The following is a 21,948-nucleotide window of genomic DNA, read 5'->3' on the forward strand; positions in this document are numbered from 1 at the left end:
GTTTGCTTGGATACCAAGATAGCTGTGTGTAAACAGAAGGTTTCCAGAGTACAGCAGCCTCCTGCATCTGCCTTATTCATTTAATGATGTTGGGGGGAGGGATAACTCAGTGGTTTGAGCATTGGCCTGCTAAAGCCAGGGTTGTGAGCTCAATCCTTGAGGGGGCCATTTGGGGCAAAAATCTGTCTGGGGATTGGTCCTGCTTTGAGTAGGGGGTTGGACTAGATGGTCTCCTGAGGTCTCTTCCTACTCTGATATTCTATGATTCTATTCCAGAATTTAGACCTTTCCAATCACTTCCATAGTGGTGAACTGTGATGTCACAAGTACTGTATTGTTGCATTATCAGGTGAATTGGACAGAGTTTTAAAGCTTGCCTTAATCTGAAAATGAATATTTCTAAAAAGGCCTTTTCTTACTACAGAGCTGTGCCCCATGTGAGTGCTCAGAATCCGGTCTGCTGACTTTACTGACAAAAATAATTGACTTTTAGCCATGCAAGAGCCAACACAGCTGAAAGAGTCAGTTTTGGATTCTCTTCTTTCTTATGTGTCATCAACTGATTGGAATTACAGTTGTTAACAAATCATTTTCACCTGTACAAATCTATTGAGACAAATGGGATTGCACAGGTGTCACTTCATAAATTGGCTACCTGGGTCCATTGACCACTTTAAATAGTTCTGTTACTCTTTTCTGCTGATAGCTGACTTCAGTGTCGTCCTGATATCAAGATCATATGGCTAATGTGGCTTGGCTGTCTGTGTTAGGATATAGATATTCAGGCCTGTCTGCAAAGGCCTATACTTTAAGACTTATCACTTAGCTAGTTATAGAGGTATAAAAGAAAGAATCAAAAATCACTGTCTGTGTAGTGGCCTTCTCTTACTGTGACAGTCTGAGGCCTGGTTCTTTAGCAGCCATAAACTGGGAGATGTATGGTCCAGGCCCTCACTGTCCAAACCGAGGTATATTTAAGAAGGCAATCTGGGACTGTTAGGAAGTATTAGATCATCACCTCAGAGAAGGGACAGAGCCGAAGATGTAATAAGCAACTTAGTTGATCGCTCCTGTCTGGCAAAACCACTTATCAATAGACCACAGCTGAAGGACCTTATGTCTGTATAGGATGTAGTTGTGAAATCCTACTCTGTATTGTTTTATATGTTTGTTGCAGGCTCGTCTGTGCTGTAATTGTTCTGTCTGCTTATAATTTGCTAGGTAAACTATTAAGAGTGGGATATAATTTTAGCTAATCACGTTACAATAGGTGAGAGGTTAGGTAAAATTTAGTAGATGATTGGTTAGGTATGCTGAAAATATCCTATATAAATAGGGGCAACAGGAAGTAAGTTGGAATTTCGGAAAAGGAGGAACAAGAACTGAATTTAAGCTTGCTGGAAGTTCACCCCAATAAACATCGAATTGTTTGCACCTTCGGACTTCGGGTATTGTTCCTCTCTGTTCATGCGAGAAGGACCAGGGAAGAGTGAGAGTGAAGGAATAAGCTCTCTAACAGTCTGCATCTTTCTATTCTTTATGCCAAAACTAATAAGGATAGTAGCAAAATTTGCGTCAGTGAAATATAGCAGAATTTGCATTTGAGCAACTGTGTCTGCATTAGGAGCAATTGATCTAGAATGCCATGGAGTTGATGTGCCAAGGACAGATCAGAAACCAAATAGAGGGATAAAGAGAGTCCCTTTACAACTTGTATCAAGCTTCAGTTTCATAGAGATGAGCAGAATTTCCAAAGTGCTATATGAGAAGTTAGCAGCTGTACTCCTGTTGACATAAATCAGGGTAGTGCATCTGGACAAGGCTCTTCACTTTAACGCTCAGGCTTTGTTTACACTGGGAGATGGTGTTCCAACACTGGCAGAAAAATTCCTTCCGTTGGTGTAAGCTGCGTCTATGCTAGCAGGCTGGGCCAGCAAAGTTATGCCAACAAACCTATGCCAGTAAAGGCTCTGTAGTGTAGACATAACATTAGCTCTAAATGACAATGGGGGAGAGAGGGCTTTCAATGGCATAAATGGGAGTTACGCATCCAGCCTCTATTGACTTTCAATGGAAATTGGGGGCTTGACTCCTGTTTGTGCCTCTGAAAATCTCTCCTTTGGTGCTCGATGCTGTGCTTCTTACCACTGCCCTGGAACATTCAGATCTTATGAGTGCAAGATACAGGGCAACATTGTGTACAGCTCTTCAGAGAGTAGGAGTCATTACTACCTGTAGAAGTTCTGTTTATGTTCTAGCCTTGTCAGCAGCAGAAGTGAATCTTAGCAGCAGGCATAAACATATTTGCCTCTTCCGTTCCCAAGAAGCATGGAACAGCTTTGAAGGAAGGTGGAAATTATCCAAGGAGGTTTTCACTCTGTTTTAAAAAAACAAACAAACAAACCACTAGGTAAAATGTCATTCTGGGGCTCCAATCACGTTTGCTCAGTTTATGTATCAATTACATATCAATGGCTTTTCTAATGGCCAGTGCTGCAAACTTCACTTGGGATCTGAAAATCAGCTGGGTTCTCTGTATTTATGGCATCATCCTCAGTAGTAAAGAGTCTGCAGTTGTAACAAATCTGACAATGCTGATGATGCAAGTGTGAGAAAATACAATCTTCTCCCTCCCTCCTTCCTATCCATTTTGGATGTTCAGGGTCACTGGGAGAGAGAAACTTTTCAGTAAAGGTGAGTACATGTGACCTGACGGCACAGGGAGTAGCAGATATTTGAGATGGTGCCACTTTCACGTGGTTCCTCTTACAACTGTAGCTACACTTTACAAATATCTCTTCTAGACCAGGTGTTTCAGGATTTGACCCTGCCAAGGTCCCAAGCATCCCCTGCAAGCATCAGGCTCATAGAGGGCAATTTGATATTGGAGCAATATACTACGACTACACTTGAGATGTAGGCTCAGACAACACTGAGAAAAGTCCTTAGGAAAAATGGAAATGAGAAAAAGGTGCATTTCTGATCCTATTGCATTATAAAGGACCTCACAAATGAGATTGTTTGTTTGTTTCTTCTCCTTGAGACAATTTATTCTACTGTTTATAGTAATGTATAAATTTCTCGTGTTAGCCAGCTATTTACCTGCAAATAACATGAGCCCCAGGACTAGTGCAGAGGTGATGCTATTCCATATCTTCGGGGAGCAAATTGTTCTTATATATATAAATTTGTCACATTGAACTGATGGAGCTGGAATCTTTTTATAAATAAATTTTTTTAGATACCTTTCAAAAATACATTCAGCCAGTGAGGCAAAGCTGCAGAGACTTGATCTAATGGATTTGTATGTAGGGTTCTCAACTTTCTATTGGCACAAAACCAAACACTCTAGCCCAACCCCTTCCCCTGAGGCTCGCTGTCCCCCACCTTCACTCGCTTTCGCTGAGCTGGGGCAGGGGGCTGGGTTGCAGGAGAGGGCTCTAAATGAGGGTGTGGGCTCTGGGATGAGGCCAGAAATGAGGAGTTCAGGGTGTGGGAGAGGGCTCTGGGCTGGGGTAGGGAGTTGGGATGTGTCAGGGGGTGAGGCTCCGGCTGGAGGTGCAGGCTCTGGGGTGCAGGAGGGGGATCTGGGTTGGGGGGGCTCAGGGCTGGGGTGTAGGAGGAGGTACAGGCTCTGGGCTGGGGGTGCAGGCTCTGGGATGAGGCTGGAGATGAAGGGCTTGGGGTGCACAAATAGGCTCCGGGTTTGAAGGTGCTCAGAGCTGGGGGAGCTGGCCGCTTCCAGGGCACAGTGTGGGGCCCCAGGACAAATAGGTACTAGCCTGCTTTGGCTCTGCAGTACTGCTGACCAGACTTTTAACGGCTCGGTCGGTAGTGCTGACCAGAGCTGCCAGGGTCCCTTTTCGACCGGGTAGTCTGCTCGAAAACCGGACACCTGGTCACCCTAGTTGTATGCAAACCTATTCTGCACACAGTTCCCAAAGAGAATGGAGTGTATATATGACTTGGTGCCTTGGAAGAGGATATGAACTATGATGAAGAATATGACTTGGCTTTCTCTTGTTTCTGCAGTATTTGGTTCTTGGTCCTTTAGCTGTGTTTTGAGCAGTGAGCTGAGAATATATTATTTCTGTAGCAATTGTCTTGTCCTGTCCCTGTCCAGGAGAAACATAAAAGAGAAAATGACTCACAAGCTGTTTGGGGGTGGGTGGAGTTGAGAGAGAAAAAACATGATTGTGCAGGGTCAGAGCTGGTTAGAAAAATGGAAAAATAACTCTGAAAAATATTGAAGTTGTTTCCATTTTGTGTGGTCAAAACAGAACAATCTCTTGTTCAGTTCTCCAGCTTCCCCAACTTCTGTGACATTTTTTAATGTTTTTTTTCATATTGGATATTTTAAAATTTCAGTGTTCCTTCCTCCCCCTTGCTTTCCTTTTTTCCTCTTTGTCATGGAGTGCAAGAAAATAAATACTATCCAGAGTTTGGGTTTTTTCCTCCATTTTCCTTTTTTTTTCCTTTTGCCTCAAACTGTTTTTTCCAAAGTTGAGGAAGTTTTGAGAAGTTAGTGTCCAACAGAAAGATCTAAATAAAGGGAAAGAATGAAAAAGAGTGTTTGTGTGTGAAGAGACTCTCTAGAAGTCTTCATTCTTTTACATTCAGTGGCAGAAGAGGAAGAAGAGAGAAAAAACGAAAACTCAAGATTTGGAATTTTTAAATCTTTGGTTTTGATAAGAAACCAGAAAGGGAGTGAGAGTGTGGGGTTTTATTTATTTATTTATTTTAAGCTTTCAGTTTAGAGATAAAAGATTTTTTTTTTAAAACAAAATCTGCTCCAGTCAGGGTATCTCCACCATTGCAGGAGCATATTACAGTCAAAGGGGGCATCGCTCTGGTACATGTACCCCAAAGGGTACATTGAGATCTTCCAGGAGGTCCATCAACTCATCTAGATATTTGCCTAGTTTTACAAGAGGCTACATAAAAAGCACTAGCGAAGTCAGTACAAACTAAAATTTCATACAGACAATGACTTGTTTATACTGCTCTGTGTACAATACACTGAAATGTAAGTACAATATTTATATTCTTATCAATTTATTTTATAATATGGTAAAAATGAGAAAGTGAGCCATTTTTCAGTAATAGTGTGCGGTGACACCTTTGTGTGTTTGTCTGATTTTGTAAGCAAGTAGTTTTTAAGTGAAGTGAAACTTGGGGTATGCAAGACATTAGACTCCTGAGAGGGTACAGTTGTCTGGAAAGGTTGAGATCCAATGCTCTAACACACTGTGTCATTGTTACATTGCTGGGTATATAATCAAATTGTTTGGCACTTGGCTTTGTTTAAACACTTAGAGGTAGCTAAATGTGCTAAAACTGGGTAGGAAAGGAATTGTAGTTCTTGATCTTCAAGTATACTTCTGTCCCAGTGAGGAGTAGCTGCACTTCTGCTATGACACAACAATTTCCCAATGCTATTTGTTGTTGTTTTGTTATATTTATATTCAGAAACACATTTTCTGCTCCTTCCCTTTCCTTCTCTTTCTGTGGAACAATTGTGTACATTTATCTTAATATAATACAGCAGAAATATAAGAACCCAAACTAAAAAGAGTCCTCCAAGTAGGATGGTAATTACCTTTCTCTGACAGGTCATAGACCTTCTAGTGGGATTTTATTCTTTTGGACTCTGATTACATGAGCACCTTTTCTTTGAGAACTGTAAATTAGTGAAGTTGTCTCTTCTCTATCTGATCTCCTCTGTGCTCTCTCTAGCAGTGAGCATGCAGAATTCAGAGGGCGGATCAGAGTCAGCGACTTCTGTGGCACTGCGTACTTCAGCGTCTGCTCAAGCTCCAGTAGTGCAGCCAGTGCCAGCCTCCCAGCAGGTAACGTTGCTACAGCAGTTAATGCTGTCTCCATGGAAAATAAAGCATATTCAGCATTAAAATTAGGTTTAACTCTTGGCTCAAAGAATTTTGTTAAAAAATCAACCTGAAGAGAGAGAGAGAGAGAGAGAGTGTGTGTGTGTGTGTGTGTGTGTGTGTGTGTGTAAAAGCCTACCTAGATATTGCGTTGATAAATGCCATAGAAATGTTTGTAATAAAAACATAAACTTTGATTCAAGGCATGAGACTTGGATTTTAATTTAGCCATGTTGCCAAGAAAAAACTTTCCTGCCAATTTGGGGTTTTGATCTATTACAGTGTCCTGATGTCATTATTTGACGTGTCAATAAAAGCAATAAAGATGCAAATTGTACCACATCGTTTTAAAAAGGCATCTCCTGGAGTTGAGATATATCAAAATCAGCAGAATTTTGTGTGTGTGTGTGTGGGGAAATCAGAAAAAAAAACGTTGTTGGGTTTTTTGGCAGAGAGGGGGTGATTTTGGAGGTATTTTCTTCACTTTTTGAGTGTGTATTGCTTTGATACATTTACATACGTTTGAAAGTTTTTGCGATACTAGAAATATTGGGTTCTAATTTCAATCTGTGAATTAAAATTTTATTTGAAAATATTAAAGGGAAGCGATGAGAAAATTTGAGAGTCCACTTATGTCTCTTAGGGACCCATGAGAGAGTTTTTGTATAACTGTTCAGAAAGGATGGGAAACAGGTGGAAGGATGGAGTGATTGACTGGAGAGAGCAGTGTAGCTAGTAGGTAAAATTAACTATCATTGGATGTTGAAGAGGGGAGTGGATGGAGTCGGGAACTGCTTGGACACCTGGTTGACAAGAATCTTGCGCTGCCCACCTAGCAGAGTATAATGTCGTCCTGTTATGAAGTTGGCTCGCTCATCATATTTTTTGATCTTCAGTGTTGATTTCACCAGAAGGTTGTTTCTCCATTCTAACGATTAAAGGATAGGAATATAATTAGTGCTATCGACATGATTTGATGGAAAATAACTCTTGTCAAGCAAACCTGACTTCACTCTTTAAGATTACAGGTTTGGTTGATAAAGGTAACTGCATAGATATAATAAACTTTTGTATGGCATTTGACATAATGTCTCTCAAAATTCTGATTTAAAAAATTAGCACGGTAGAATATCAATCAAGCACACATTAAAATGTTTAAGAACTGGCTAACTGACAGATATCAAAAGTAATTGTCAATAGGGAATCGTCATCAAAAAGTGGGGTTGTTTTCTAGAGGGGTTCCACGAGAATTGGTACTAGACTCGACACTCTTCCACATTTTTATCAATAGTGGAAATAAATATAAAACCGATGCTGATAAAATTTGTGGATGACACAAAGACTGGGGGAGTAGTAAATCATGATGAGGACAGGGCAGTCATACAGAACCATCTGGCTCGTTTGCAGGACTGTTTGAAAAAAAAGCGTTTTAATACAGCCAAGGCAAAGGAACAAGGAATACAGGCCATACCTACAGAATGAGGAACTGTATCCTAGAAAGCATTGACTCTGAACAGGATTTAGGGGTCAAAGTGGACAAGCAACTGAACATGAGCTCCCAGTGTGATGTTGAGGCGAAAAGAGCTAATGTGGTCCTCCAGTGAATTAAGAGGGGAATAGTAAGTAGGAGTAGAGAGGTGATTTTACCTCTGTATATGGTATTGGTGATACCAATACTGTTTATGCTTTTGCTGTCCATGTTTTAAAAATGATTTGAAAAAATGGGAGTGGATGGGGAAAAAAGAGCCACAAAAATTATTTGAGTGCTAGAGAAAAGGTCCTAGAGTGAGAGACAGCAGAGTTCAGTCTCTTTTTAGTTTATCAAAATGAATGAAGTGACAAGATTAGTGTATAAATGCCTTCACCAGGAGAAAATACTGGGTGCTAAAGAGCTCTCTAGTCTAGCAAAGAAAGGCAGAACAAGAACCAATAGCTGAAAGATGAAGCCAGACAAATTCAAATGATAAATAAAATAGAAATTGATGAGGGTGATAACCATTGGAACAAGCTACCAAGGGAAGTGGTGGATTCTCCATTTCTTAAATATCTTCAGATTAAGACTGGATGCCTTTCTGGAAGGTATACTTTAGCGATATGTACATTATGCCTTAGCCAAACACAAGTTATTGGGCTCAATACAGGGGTAACTGGGTGAAATTTAATGGCCTGTGATATGCAGCAGGTCAGACTAAATGATCTACTGATCCTTTCTGGCCTTAAACTCTATGAATCTATAAAACAAGCATTTATGTGGAGTGAAGTAATGAAAACAGATGACTCTTCTTAAGTAAAATAAACTTTGTCAAGAGTACATCAGCAAGATGGAAAAGAATCATGCTTCTCTTGAAAAATCTAGTAAATCAGTTTATTCAGATTCATTTAGTGGCCCATTTGACCCTGAAGAAACATTGCTTATTAAAGGAATAGCAGAATATTGTTCTGGAGGAGCAGAATATTGAGTTTGATCCTGGAACATTGATTTTGGATGCCACAGATGTCATCGAAAGATACCCACACTAAAAATTTAAATTGCTCTTCCACACCTTCCAGTAGCTCTTCAACATTCGTTTCTTTCTAAAGCAATCTCTGTTCATCATCAACAGTTCAAATATGTCACAGATCAATCTGTGATTATGCCATTAAGAGCAACTGAAAGGCAAAGACTTAAAGGTTTCTACTTCTTATCAAGTTCTTTTATGCTAACATCACTTTTAATGTAGCACAAAAAGAGCAATTTGAAGAAGTGATTGTCCAGGTCAAATTGCTTCAATCTCCTCCAGACAGACTTAAACTTGCAGACCTGCTACTAGATTCTGCAAGTGAATAATGAGAGGGAAAAAAAACATTAAGGGAAGCAGTAGGAAAATCAACTTTGACATTAGTATACAATGGTTGTTCGGACATGGCAAATTATGCTTCAAGGATCCAGAATTAAAAATGCATTTCAATTTAATGTTGTTGGCTCTACATCTGAAAAGAGAGAACTCAGAAGGGGTTAGTGCTCATCATGGCACTGAATGGAGATCAATAAATGTATTTGCTTTGTTCCTTGTAGGGATTATGGCAGAAGTGAACTTTGAAAAAGGGTAGTGGTCTGGAGTAGCAGCTTTGGAAGAGTTTTCCCTGCATAGGAGAAATGCAGGCATGGGGAAAGACACAGAGATTTTCCAGGATAGTTGTGGTTCACCTTTTGTTTTAGGACTTACTTTTATTAAGCAACCAGTTTCTGCTATTCCATGGGGTGGCTGCTTAAACCAAGTTTCACTTACAGATGGGCCCAGCCAAACCATTTGGATCCACATCTGAGCTCTCCCCAAAGTTTAGGGTATTGGGTTTGGGCCCATTTCCAGTTTAACTGTAGTTTAACTAAATGGAAAATGTGTGGAGGCTTTAGGAGAGGGAGTGTGTGGGGGTAGCCATACAGTATGGTGGGCAGCGGCGGCTCCAGGCACCAGCGCGCCAAGCGCGTCCCTGGGGCGGCAAGCCACAGGGGGTGCTCTGCTGGTCGTCGCGAGGGCGGCAGGCAGGTTTCCTTCGGAGGCATGCCTACGGAGGGTCCACTGGTCCTGCAGCTTCGGCGGACCTCCCGCAGGTGTGCCGCCGAATCCTCAGGACCAGGGACCTCCCGCAGGCAAGCCACCGAAGGCAGCCTGCCTGCCATGCTTGGGGCAGCAAAATAACTAGAGCCGCCCCTGATGGTGGGGCTGCTACCTTTGTTTGGGGATTTGGAGCAAATCCTCTAGTAAGTGTATTGCAGGAAATGGCCTAGCCAGAGTGAGGTGTTCTGGGTCTAACTGTAACACTGTGTCTAAATGCATATGTCTCATTATTTTTTCAGAGGGTTTTGGTTCAGACAACAAGCTCTTCTCCCAAAGGAGGACAGATGCAGCAGATCTCCATTCCCAGAGTTCAGCAGGTAATATCAATGAAGTGAGGGAGCAAATACTATTGCCATGCAGTCATTTGAAAGCAAAAACAACCCACAACCCCTCCGTTACCCACATCTCCAGCATGGCCTGCTTGAAACTATATAGTTTATCTCTTTATTCAATTAAAATATGGTGGGTTTTTTTGTAGAGCAGTGTCTGACCAGAGAACTTGAGATGGCAGGGAGAGCCATTTCCTCTGGCCTTTTCATGTGGTTATTCCTTATTTTTAGACTGATGATAAAGGAGATTCTCTCAAGGTTGTTTAAAGTTTAAAATCAGATTCTCCTTGGCACCTGACTTTATTTTTATAAATATTAAAAAATAATTATTTCACTCGTCTGTAAAGATGACTGTCTAGAGCCAATGATTTTTAAAAACATCCTGACTTGCATACACACAGTAGGCCCAAACAAGTAGTTGTACTGGCAAAGTGTGTGTTTGCATGTACAGAACGGATGGGTATGAGAACAGTGTTGTTTGTGCAAAGAATTGTCCATGTGTATTTTAGTTGTGTGAACTTCGATGTGAAATTTTAAAAAAGGAGGCCTTTAAAAAAGTAGATACATTCCAAAAATAAGACAAATATAAAGTTAAAAGTTAATATTCATTCTTAAACAGCTTTGAGTGCCATTTTAAATGCTAATTGCTTGTGTGTATTGTCTTCCATAACTTCTTGTCAATAATAATTCATCCCAAAACCCAGGATTGTCACATTTTGTTTCAGGTGCAAACTGTGCAGCATGTGTACCCAAGCCAGGTCCAGTATGTGGAAGGAGGAGAGGCTGTCTACAGCAATGGAACCATGTAAGAGTTTCTGTCATTCACATTACTAAGGCCAATAAATGCCACCCTGACAGATGTAAAAGTTCATTTTTCTTTTTTTGAGAGACAGAGCACAATTGTGTCTCCCCTGAATGGTGGGGAGAGAGTACACAAAAAGCCATGTTTTCCACTTCATACACCCACCCTGCAGCTGAGTACAGTGTCGGTCCTTACGCTCGCCCCTGTAACAAAGTTTGCTCCATTCTAGAGCTGCTGCAGACACTAACTCCCATAAAGGGGAGAATGAGCAAGAGGAGAAGCAGCACGCACTACCCTGCGTAACAGGGGTGGCAGTGGCCACACTGCTTCTTTGATGCTGGAGACATTGTGTGTGTGTGTGAGAGAGAGAGAGACGCACAATTCCTCAAGGAAATCCCACCCTAAACCACATGGAGCTCACTCTATGGGCTGGTCTACACTACCACGGTAAATCGATCTAACTTACGCAACTTCAGTTACGTGAATAACATAACTGAAGTCGACATAATTAGATCCACTTACCGCGGTGGCTACACTGTGCTGTATTGATGGGAGAGCATCTCCTGTCACCTTCCCTTACGCTTCTCTGGGAGGTGGAGTACACAAATCAATGGGAGAGTGCTCTCCCATCGATATAGCCTGTCTTCACCAGATCCGCTAAATCAACACTCACTGCAATCTACTGGCAAGTGTAGACGTGCCCTATGTAAATAGATCCTATATTCCTTCTCAAAACCCTTTTGTATCTATTAGGGAGCTGGGGTAAATAGTGCATCTAAAGGACTTAAAAACTTCAGACTCATTTTCAAAAGAGACTTAGGAGCTTCAGGCCAGTTCTACAATAGAAATTTTTGCCAGGACAGTAATGTTAGTTAGGGTTGTGAAGTTTTGTTTGTGTTTTTAAAACAACATTTCTATACCAGAAAGAGACCTAGCATAGATGCAATTTTTGCCAGTTTAGCATGTTTCATTTGGGGAATTGATACCGGAAAAAGCCCTCTTTTGACTTTATATAAACTGTGTCTGCACAGAGGATTGTTTGGTAGCAAACATTTTTCAGTGTTGACTAGGCCTCAGTCTCATTTAGGCGTTTTTGGAACTTTTCCCCTAATTTCTGAAGAGCCAGGCTGTCAGAAGGCTCCTTCATGGGCTGTGTGCTCTAACATGCTGTGCCTAACATTCCACCTCTGACAAAGCAAATGTTCCAAAGGGCTCTGGCTTAATGCCTGCTTCAGGGCTGTCATTGGAGAGATTAATGTTGTCAACTGATTTCTATATCTGAATCCCGTCAGCAATGGAGTCGAGGCTTTTTAAAAAACTTACTGAAGATCACAGTGTGAGAGTGAAATTAGATATTTAAGCTCCTCTCCGTTCACATGTGCTTCACATCCTAACTGTATTGTTCCTTTGACAGTCGAGCCGCCTACTCCTACAACACCGAAGCTCAGATTTATGCCCCCAGCAGCGCAGCTTCCTATTTCGAACCACAGGGAGGTGGAGCACAGGTGACTACAGCGGCATCCTCTCCTACAGCCATTCCCTCTCACAGCATGGTGGGCATCACTATGGACATTGGGGGAAGTCAGATCCTCTCCAGCTCGGGAGCCTATCTCATTCATGGGGGGATGGAAAATACTAGACACTCTCTGTCACTAACTTCACGCTCCTCTCCAGCAACGGTATGTAGCCCTGAAGGTATTGTCATTACAGAGCCAGGAATTGTTCATGGGAAACTGAAAGGACTTCAGAAAATAAATAAGGGGTGTGTGTGTGTGTGTGTGTGTGTGTGTGTGTGTGTAATATATATCGTATAACATGAGTGAGAGGAAGGAGAACACATGCTGGTGCAGGGCCGCCCAGAGGATTCAGGGGCCTTGGGGCCTTCGGCGGCGGGGGAGCCCCCGCTTCAGTGGTAATTCGGAGGCAGGGGGGTCCTTCCGCTCTGGGACCCGTGGCGAGGGGCCTCCCGCTGCCGAATTACCACCAAAGACCTGCTTTGGCAGTAATTCAGCAGCGGGGAGGGCGGAAGGACCCCCTGCCGCCGAAGACCCGGAGCGGAAGAAGTTCCAGGGGTCCAGGCCCTGTGAGAGTTTTCCGGGGCCCCCAGAGCGAGTGAAGGACCCCGCTCCAGGGCCCCCGAAAAACTCTCATGAGGGCCCCTGCAAGGCCTGGGGCAAATTGCCTCAGTTCCCCCCCCCCGCCCCCTGGGCGGCCCTGTGCCGGTGTGGTGCAAGATGTCTCCTTACTCATGAGGTGAAGAGGTAACTTGATTACAGCCTCTGAATATAGACTTGGGGAAGAAATATTTAATAATGGGCCCTTTATTCTGGCAGAGAAGTATATCACGATCCAATGGCTGGAAGCTGAAGTTAGACAAATTCAGGCTGGAAATAAGGTGTAAATTTTTAACAGTGAGGGTAACTAACTGTTGGAACAATTCACCAAAGGTCATGGTGGATTCCCCATCACTGATAATTTTTAAATCAAGATTGGATGTTTTTCTAAGAGATCTGCTCTAGGAATTATTTTGGGATGTTTGATGGCCTGTATTATACAGGGGGTCAGGCTAGATGACCACAATGATCTTTCTGGCCTTGGAATTTATGAGTCTATTTGTTTAAGTAGATCATCTCAAACACATGTTGATAATATCTTTATGCTGCCCTGTGCCATCATGTAGTCTGTATATTGCCACATAGCAAATACAATTTCAGATATTTTAGAGTTTTAAAACATTTTTTATTGGGACTATATTTTTTTGTGTTCCTCCACCTGTGAAGTCTCATTCCGAGTTCCCATGAGCCAGCTGTACTGGACTCAATGGGATAAAAAAGCTTTTTTCTTTAATATTTAAAAATATCAGGGGAGTTATGTCAGAACTTTCAAGTCTTGAATGCAAGTGCTAATTGGGAGCTAATGTCCTATTAGAACACCGGTCATCTCCTTTTCCAAAACAGCTGATGTGTGTGGGTGTATATATAAAAATATGTAGATCTTATTCCAAATATATGTGGCTAGCACCCTCTACATTGAGGAAAAATGGGAACTGCTAATTGGGGAACGCTCTTGAAAACATGGCCAATAAAGTTCTCATTTCTAGCCCTGCATGGTTTTGAAATAACAGACTTTAATTTTTTTGCATTTTCATGCCTAGAAGAGCTGTTGCTGATCCACAGCTGATTTTTGCCAGGTCTGGGCCTTCAGCGGGGGTAATTTTGTTTTTGGATTTTTTGGTGGGGATTTCCACATTTCTGGAGAAAGAAGGAGGAAACATTTCTCCAACAGGTTGTTTTTGAGTGAGGAGGGGAAGCCGTTGTTGGAAGCTGTTAGAGTAAATGCCTGGTCGAACAGGAATGGTAGGAATTCATTTAGCACATGCATATCGCCTCCACCTCTGTGTGTTGTAGGTGTGTGTAAATACATAGATTTAATTTCAGATGCATTTGAAAAACAAAATACAGGGCCTTCCACTTATTTTGATCGTGTCTGTTCTTGTCATTTTGAGTCAAATAAGTGCTGATCTTGTCTCCTGAGTGGGGATGTATTTTAGTGTGCAGAGTAATGTGGGATTAGTCATGTGTCAGGTGCGCTGATACTATGGTGATGGGTACAGTACAAGAACCTTAATAGAATTAAATATCAATAACATCATCTCACTGACAGGTCTAATTGCTGTAGCTGTCTTATCTTATGGGATTCTTCTTGGCTTTCTCTCTTCTTTGGCTTCATTCAGGATTTAGGCCCCTTACTGTTGAGACAGACCAGCAGGAACAATTCCTGCTCTAAATAGCTCACTGTCTAAGGACAGATAGACAAGAAGATAGGTTAGCAGGAAGAAGAAACAACAAATAATTTAAAAAAAAGTGAATATCTATCTGAACTAGATTCACTGTAGGTAGCACAGCAGAGGTGGGTCTTCAAAAGGGATGTAAGTGTGGCCAGGATAGGAGCCTTGCAGAGGGGCTCAAGAAGGGAGCACTGCATGTGGAGCAGCAAGGAAGAAAGTGCAGAAATGTTCATGTGGATGGTTGAAGGTGGGAAAATGAGTGTAGTAGGTAGATATGAACAACACAAAGTGAGACAAGTGAAAATAAGTGGACAGGACAGAGTTCCCTAGAAGTTTGAAAGCAATGACAAGAAGCTTGGATTTCCTGCAATAGAAGGTGAGGAGCCAGCAGAAGGATTCAAAGAAGGGAGTGACCTGATTAAATTGATTATCATGGAAAACGACTTTAGTTGCGCCATTTTGTATAGACTGAAAAGAAGGGAGTGTGGATGTTAAGGAGGAAGATATTATATCTTAGTCAAGATAGGATATAATGAAGCCCGGCATAAGAGATTCACCTGTGAGGATAGAAAGAAAATGGCCGCTCATAGTGATATTTAAGAGGAGGAAACAGCAGAATTTGCGTGGCCTGGCAGGAGGGTAGTGGTGCTGTCAACAGTGACAGAACAGGAGAAGGTGAGTGTTTGGGAGGGGAGATGAATGAAGCTGACAACAAGACATTCAAGAGGAGAGGACGAATTATCTTCATATGTGAGATCTGTGGTCAAGAGCCAGCAGTCCCAAACTGGTAATAGCATAAGGAATGTTTCTGGTCTTAATTTGATCTTTGCTGGTAAAGCCTACTGAAATCCTGACAAAGGGTTTACTTGTAAAGATTAGTGTGAACCTAAAAAACAAATAAGCATGTAAACACCCCACACCCCACCCCCACAAACCTCATAAGACCATAAGAACGGCCATACTGGGTCAGACTAATGGTCCATGTAGCCCAGTATCCTGTCTTCCAGCAGTGACCAATGCCAGGTGCTTCAGAGGGAATGAACAGAACAGGTAATCATCAAGTGATCCATCCCTGTCACTCATTCCCAGCTTCTGGCAAACAGAGGCTAGGACACCATCCCTGCCCATCCTGGCAAATAGCCATTGATGGACCTATCTTCCATGAACTTGTCTAGTTCTTTTTTGAACCCTGTTATAGTCTTGGCCTTCACAACATCCTCTGGCAAAGAGTTCCACAGGTTGACTGTACATTGCATGAAGAAATACTTCCTTTCGTTTGTTTTAAACCTGCTGCCTATTAATTTCATTTGGTGACCCCTAGTTCTTGTGTTATGAGGAGTAAATAACACTTCCTTATTTACTTTCTCTATACAAGTCATGATTCTATAGATCTCTATCATATCCCCCCTTATTTCTCTTTTCCAAGTTGAAAAGTCCCAGTTTTATTAATCTCTCCTCATATGGAAGCTGTTCCATACCCCAATCATTTTTGTTGCCCTTTTCTGTATCTTTTTTCCAATTCCAATATGTCTTTTTTGATGGGGCGACCACATCCGCACACAGTATTCAAGATGTGGGTGTACCATGCATTATACAGGGGCAATCAGATATTTTCTGTCTTATTATCTATCCTTTTCCTAATGATTCTCAACATTCTGTTAGCTTTTTTTGACTGCCACTGTACATTGAGCGGATGTTTTCAGAGGACTATCCACGATGACTCCAAAATCTTTCTTGAATGATAACAGCTAATTTTGATTTATCAATCTCTCTGCATGACTGTGATTATGGCTGGAATAGTGATATTCTCCATTATCTATAGCTAGAAGTTCTACCAGATGGGCTGAAAAGTAGGAATCATATGAAGTCATTTGATGATGCCTATTCTAGGACAGGGGTGTGTGTGATGTCTGTGCTAGGAGAGGGTGTGTGTGTAATCAGATGTCCAGAGGCAGGACAGCCTGATACTTTCATATCCATAGCTCCCCAGAACCCTTCTCTTCCTCTGGTCCTTTCTGAGCCCTAATAATGCAGATGATTTTAGCTCTTTGCTCAGGAGATGGGTTTATACCCATTTTCACTCACCACCAATTAGTGAGTAGCACTTAATAGAGAACTGTCGTCACCTTGTACACCAGGGTTCATGAAGTGAACCAGCAAAATCTTAAATAATGCATGTTTCTGGCTTGCCGGTTGACCTTTCTCGTTAGAGAACAAAGATCTAGTTCCTCTCTGTCCTGGGGTAAAGCTGGGATGGAGGGAGGGAAAGATACAGCAGCCGATTTTCTTAAAGCACTGTGCTGAACGACATTACCTTACACAACATGTCTGCGGCCACCAACTCTTGCTGGTGGCCACTCTGAGAATTTTTCCTAAAATGCTTAATTAACTTTAGGAAAAACAAATAAATACGCACATATATATGTCCAGACCATTGTAATTTATTTATGTAGGTTTTTTTGCAGACTCAATAATAGTCTCTGCTCTTTACTGGACCTAAAGAGAATAGAAATGAAAATAAAGTCCTTTGCATGTTTTGATTGCTAGGTAATAATTCTGCTACTGTGAAAAGTGATATTTGTTAATATCATTTTTCACAGCAGGCTTACTCAGCCCTGGCATGCTGGGGGACAAATTAAGCCTTGGATGAGGAGGTAGGTAAGGAGGCAGGGGGGCCAGGGGCAGTGGAGGTCTAGAGGGGGCAACGGGGGTTGAGGTGATGGGGAGGGGAGTGAGTCTAGAGATGGAGCCCAAAACCCTGCGGGTGGAGGACAGAGCCACACTGCCTGGCCAGAGTCTGCCGCCCACCACCCCAGGGCTGAAGCCTGAACCACCCCACCCCTGGGAAGGTGGGGAACTCTCACTGGTTGCCTGTTCCTACACTGTTTGTGGCTCGGGAAGGGTGTAGGGACCAACCCCTGCAGGCAGCCCCAGGGGAGGAGCTGCTACTTTGCTGCCTCTTCCTCCCCCATCACAGCGCAGGAGGCAGTGACTGCAAGAAAAGCCCCTGGTGGCCGCATGCAGCCACGGTGGCATTTGAGAAACGCTGCTTTAGGCCACAAAAGCCCTGTGTCCACCCAAAGCAATTGATATTTCGAGTTGTCCAAACTTCAGTGTCTCTTCCACTAAAGTAGCAAATCATGGCAGGGGCTGTTGTTGCTTTTCTAATTAAAAGCACACACCTTCATGCAGGGCTGTAAATATATCTAGACATTTCCTACCAGCCTCTTCTTTTATTATTTTTTTGGAAATGTAAAACGTAGTGTGCATCCTTCGTTAGGGCTGCGTTTATCACTGTACGCCTTTGAGAGAGACCTGCTGCTTGTCTCTGCATTATGTGGGTGGATATACAATACAGATGCTCCGCTGTCTCCCTGTCTTGAACAGGGGAAGGAAACAGTGTCTCCCTATGACATTTTGACTCATTTCCTCAAGGCTACATCAGCAATCTGCCTGTGCTGATAAGTTTTGGTTCTTCCCAATTATCACAGGACACTTAGAAACCACTGAAGCCTACTCAGTCCTTGAAACTGGCCCTTTTTTGAGCTAGATAGTATCTTGTTAGGCTAAGGAGCACCGTAGTCTGTATACTTTGTACTGTATGTCAATGACTATTTTCTGAGTGGAAACAAAGGAATTTATTCTGCAGGGTAGTGTACAGGAGGGAGGGGAGAACACCTAGGCACAGACATTGTGGAAACCACCTCTTTGGGTACTGAAGTAAGCAGATCCATTCCGCTCATTTAGAACTCTGGCAGATTTTGGCTTTGAAAATGGGTATTGTTCTACTTTACTGTATGGCCCCCTTCTAGCATACAGTGGGTCACACTATAAACTGCAGCATAGTGAGAAAGTTAACATGTATAAAGGAGACCATAAGCTGGTGATCTCCGTTTGGGCAACAAATGCAAGGCAAGAAATGGAGCAAGTGGGCTGTCGGCAACATGGTAACACTTACATCTGCCGTTTCAAACCAGCGATGTTCTGCATGTGTGATCCTGTAGAATTCTCTGTACCGTACGACTGCTAAATGGTGGCAGGTACAGTATGGGAGCCATTTTGGCCAAGTCACCTTTGGGAAAGAGAATTTGGTAGTGATGCTTCTTCCCTGGATATGTGTTGTTAGTTATTATGACAACGTGTGCCTTCTTATCCCATTGCCACTAATTGGACAGGAATAGGGCCCTACCAAATTCATGCCATGAGTAACGCAACACAGACCTTGAAATCTGGTGTTTTGTGTGCTTTTACCCTATACTATACAGATTTCGCGGGGGAGAGATGAGTGTTTCTCAAATTGGGGATCCTGACCCTCAAGGGAGTTGCAAGGGGTTTGCAAGGTTATTTTAGGAGATTGTGGTATTGCCACCCTTTCTTCGGTGCTGAATTCAGAGCTGGGTGGCCAGAGAGCAGCAGCTGTTGGCCGGGCTCCCAGTTCTGCACCCTGCAGGCAGCAGCACAGAAGTAAGGGTGGCAATACCATACCATGCCATCCTTACTTCTGCGCTGCTGCTGGCAGCGACTCTGCCTTCAGAGCTGGGATCCTGGCCAGCAGCTGCCGTTCACCAGATGCCCAGCTCTGAAGGCAGCGCTACCACCAGCCACAGCGCAGAAGTAAGGGTAGCAGTACTGCAACCCCTCCTACAATAACCTTGTGGACCCCCCCCCCCGCACTCCTTTTTGAGTCAGGACCCCTACAGTTACACCACTGTGAAATTTCAGATTGAAATAGCTGAAATAATGAAATTTATAATTTTTTTTAACCCTATGACTGTGATATTGACCAAAGTGGACCGTGAATTTGGGAGGGCCCTAGCCATGAATAAAGAGTTGCTTGGGCCTTCTCTACTACTGCGTATCTAGCGGGGGAATTGGAGAGTGTGTACCTGCCAAGACCTAAGCTTGAGTCTTATTTGCTTCACTTGTAAACAACCAGTGCCCTCTGTTACTGACAGCTTATACAGCTCAGGGACCTGCATCTCTCTGTTACCAAGGTCACCAGTTGCAGAAAATCTGAGAACCCTCGGTCTAGGTCTTGGCCAGTGAATAAAGGAAGGATGGTTTTTGACTATTTTGTTTCAAAATGTATTTATTTATAATGTTTGGCTACAGTTTTTATATAGGGGCTTTAGGAGGTCCCCATGTGGCAGAAACTCCACAGTTCAGTGCCAGTGGGCATGCCATGGCCACACATGTGATGGAGCCGGGCACTTACGCCATCTCTGTGTAGTCTGGGTGCATGGGGAGGTGGGGACGTGGCCATAAGGCCCATGATTACATCGATCCAGTGGTTCCAAACCCTCCTGGGCATTCTGGGAACTGGAATAGCAGCTATGGAACTATGCTGGGATCCCCTGGCAGGCTAGGAGCGGTGGACTCTGCTCCCTGTCCTAAATATCTGTGCCATTCCCCCTTCCCACGCCTCCAGCCTGCTTCTTTGGGCTTGGCAGGAGGGGTGAATCTCACCCACCCTGAACTGGGCTCTTGAGCAATTGTCTTCATTATTTATTTATTTAAACGCCTTTTCTGTTCCCTTTAAGAAAAGGCCCTTAAAGCAGCTCCTGCCCCACCCCATGAGGAAAAATCCAAAAGGGAGATAAAAAACAAGCTGAAAAGTATTGTCATCTGACACAGAATGAGAGCAGTGAGCTCTCTGATGAGGATGTATACAGGAGCAGCGGCAGCGGCCTGACCCATTCCTGTAAGATTGTCTCACAAGGCACTCTAACCATTTGGGATAGGCTGGGCAGATACCCTTAACCCTGGCTGCATTTCAATTCCTGCTTACACAGTGTTCACGGCTAATGGCATCTCTCGCTGTTAGGGAGAGCATGGCTACCAACATGGAGGGTTATTGAAAACGTGGGTCCCGGTTCTCCACTGTGTAGTCATTGACACCAGCGCAGAGGTGCTGTGAGATAGCAAATCAGAACAACAGCATTGTATGCCCACCCTTCACTGATGTAAATGACTGCGCAAGGTGCAAGGAAATGGAGACTCAGACCCGAGATGGTCAAGATCAACTGGTTCTCAGACTTTTCAGGTTGTGATTTCCCCTAACCCCCCCACTTCCTATTGACTGTGAAAGTGAGAGTAAAAAAATGTATCCGTGAAATAAGCTCATACCATTTGAATGCATTTTGAGAGACTGACAGATAGTACTTGGCCTTGAAGAGCAGGGGAGAGGAGGGAACAAGATTTTATTTGCTTTAGATTATAAAAAAAATTTTCAGTGCCTCATGATCCCTCCTTCCCACATGTGCCTTTTGTAACTCCTTTGGGTGTTGCAACCCACCAGTTGGGAAATACTGATCAAAGTGGCTGTTTTCCTTCTCCAAATCCTGAAGAATTTTGTCACCTGGTTGGGGTCTCCCCTTGCAGGAATACTCAGAAAAACGTTCTAGGAGATTTGGGTTCCTCTGCTGCCCGTGGCAGGAAAAGCAAAATACACCTTTAAGTAACAAAATGAAAATTGCAGAGTCGCTGTACAGGCAGTAAATCTGAGTATTCTGGTCTATTGCTGGATAGATTACCATCCCCAAAAGGAGCAGCTCTGACAATGAAAGGTGAATTGGCCTCTGTGTCAACTACTGGGGGTCTGCCTGTTCTTGGGCTTAATTGTCCCCTATAATTACACAGCAGCTTTCATGCTGAATGCTTTACTACAGACCATCCAAAGGGATTCCCCTGCCATTGGTTTGAAAGCCAGCAACACTACACAGCAGGGTATTAAATGAGGAAATGCAGGATACCTTCTTTAATTGAATGTGCATGGACATCAAGGTAGGCGGAATGTAAATACTCAAGGTGGAATATGGTCAGGGTACCAGTGCTAATGTGCCCTCTGTTGGGTAGAGTGCCATGAGATCGTGACCATGGATGGCTGAGACACTGGTTTAAACTCTCACCCAAGGGCTGGCACCATTCTGCAGCTCTGATTCAAAGGGGAGAGTGCCCCGTAGTGAAAGATTTTCAGCACACAGGTCTTGCATCTAGCCACTGACAAGGCCCACTTCTGGTTAGCCAGTAAGATACAATATGGCGTACCACCAGGCTCTATGATTTTAGAGGGATCCCTTATGCCCGTCAGTGCATTAGCTGTAGTAGTTCTGCTGGATTCAGTATTTTGCTCAACTACTATTTGTTTGTTTCTTGTTTTTATTAGTAATTTAGGAAACGCTAATAACCGAAACTATTAATTTGGGTTTCGTAGAGATGGGTCTGATGATCAAATGCACCATCTTTATGTGGTTCTCTATTTAGACATGCAATAGCTCATTGCTACCAATGAGAATTTTTGGAGGAGTGATTCACTATAGTTGAGGAAGGGAAGGGGGAATTTAAAATGCCAGTTCTGAAATGATCCTAGCTCTGTTCTTTCATCCTGAATATGTGTCCTGGCTGCACAGTTAGTTTGCATGTGTTACAATAACATTTCTCTGCTGCACCTTCAGCCCATAAGGGCTGTACCTCATTTACCTTGCATCTTTGTCATGAGCCTGTTTATAGAAAGCATTAATCATTATTCAGATTATTAATAATGACA

The 21,948-nt window shown here is 43.0% G+C and overlaps 1 protein-coding gene across 2 annotated transcripts in view; it reads left to right on the plus strand.

The window, feature by feature from the left end:
• The window catches only part of RFX2 (regulatory factor X2), a 95,470-nt gene that overhangs the window by 39,855 nt on the left and 33,667 nt on the right, over positions 1-21,948 (plus strand). Inside the window, exons 2-5 of one of the 2 annotated variants that reach the window (XM_075070866.1) lie at positions 5,737-5,849; positions 9,724-9,801; positions 10,518-10,618; positions 12,030-12,294. In XM_075070866.1, coding sequence (XP_074926967.1) covers positions 5,745-5,849; positions 9,724-9,801; positions 10,518-10,618; positions 12,030-12,294 — 549 coding nt within the window. In that variant the 5' untranslated portion in view covers positions 5,737-5,744. The remainder of the gene's footprint in view (positions 1-5,736; positions 5,850-9,723; positions 9,802-10,517; positions 10,619-12,029; positions 12,295-21,948) is intronic. The other variant, XM_075070867.1, reaches the window with a different exon arrangement.

The sequence above is a fragment of the Chelonoidis abingdonii genome, chromosome 11 (genome assembly GCF_003597395.2).
Source record: "Chelonoidis abingdonii isolate Lonesome George chromosome 11, CheloAbing_2.0, whole genome shotgun sequence".
NCBI lineage: Eukaryota > Metazoa > Chordata > Testudines > Testudinidae > Chelonoidis > Chelonoidis abingdonii.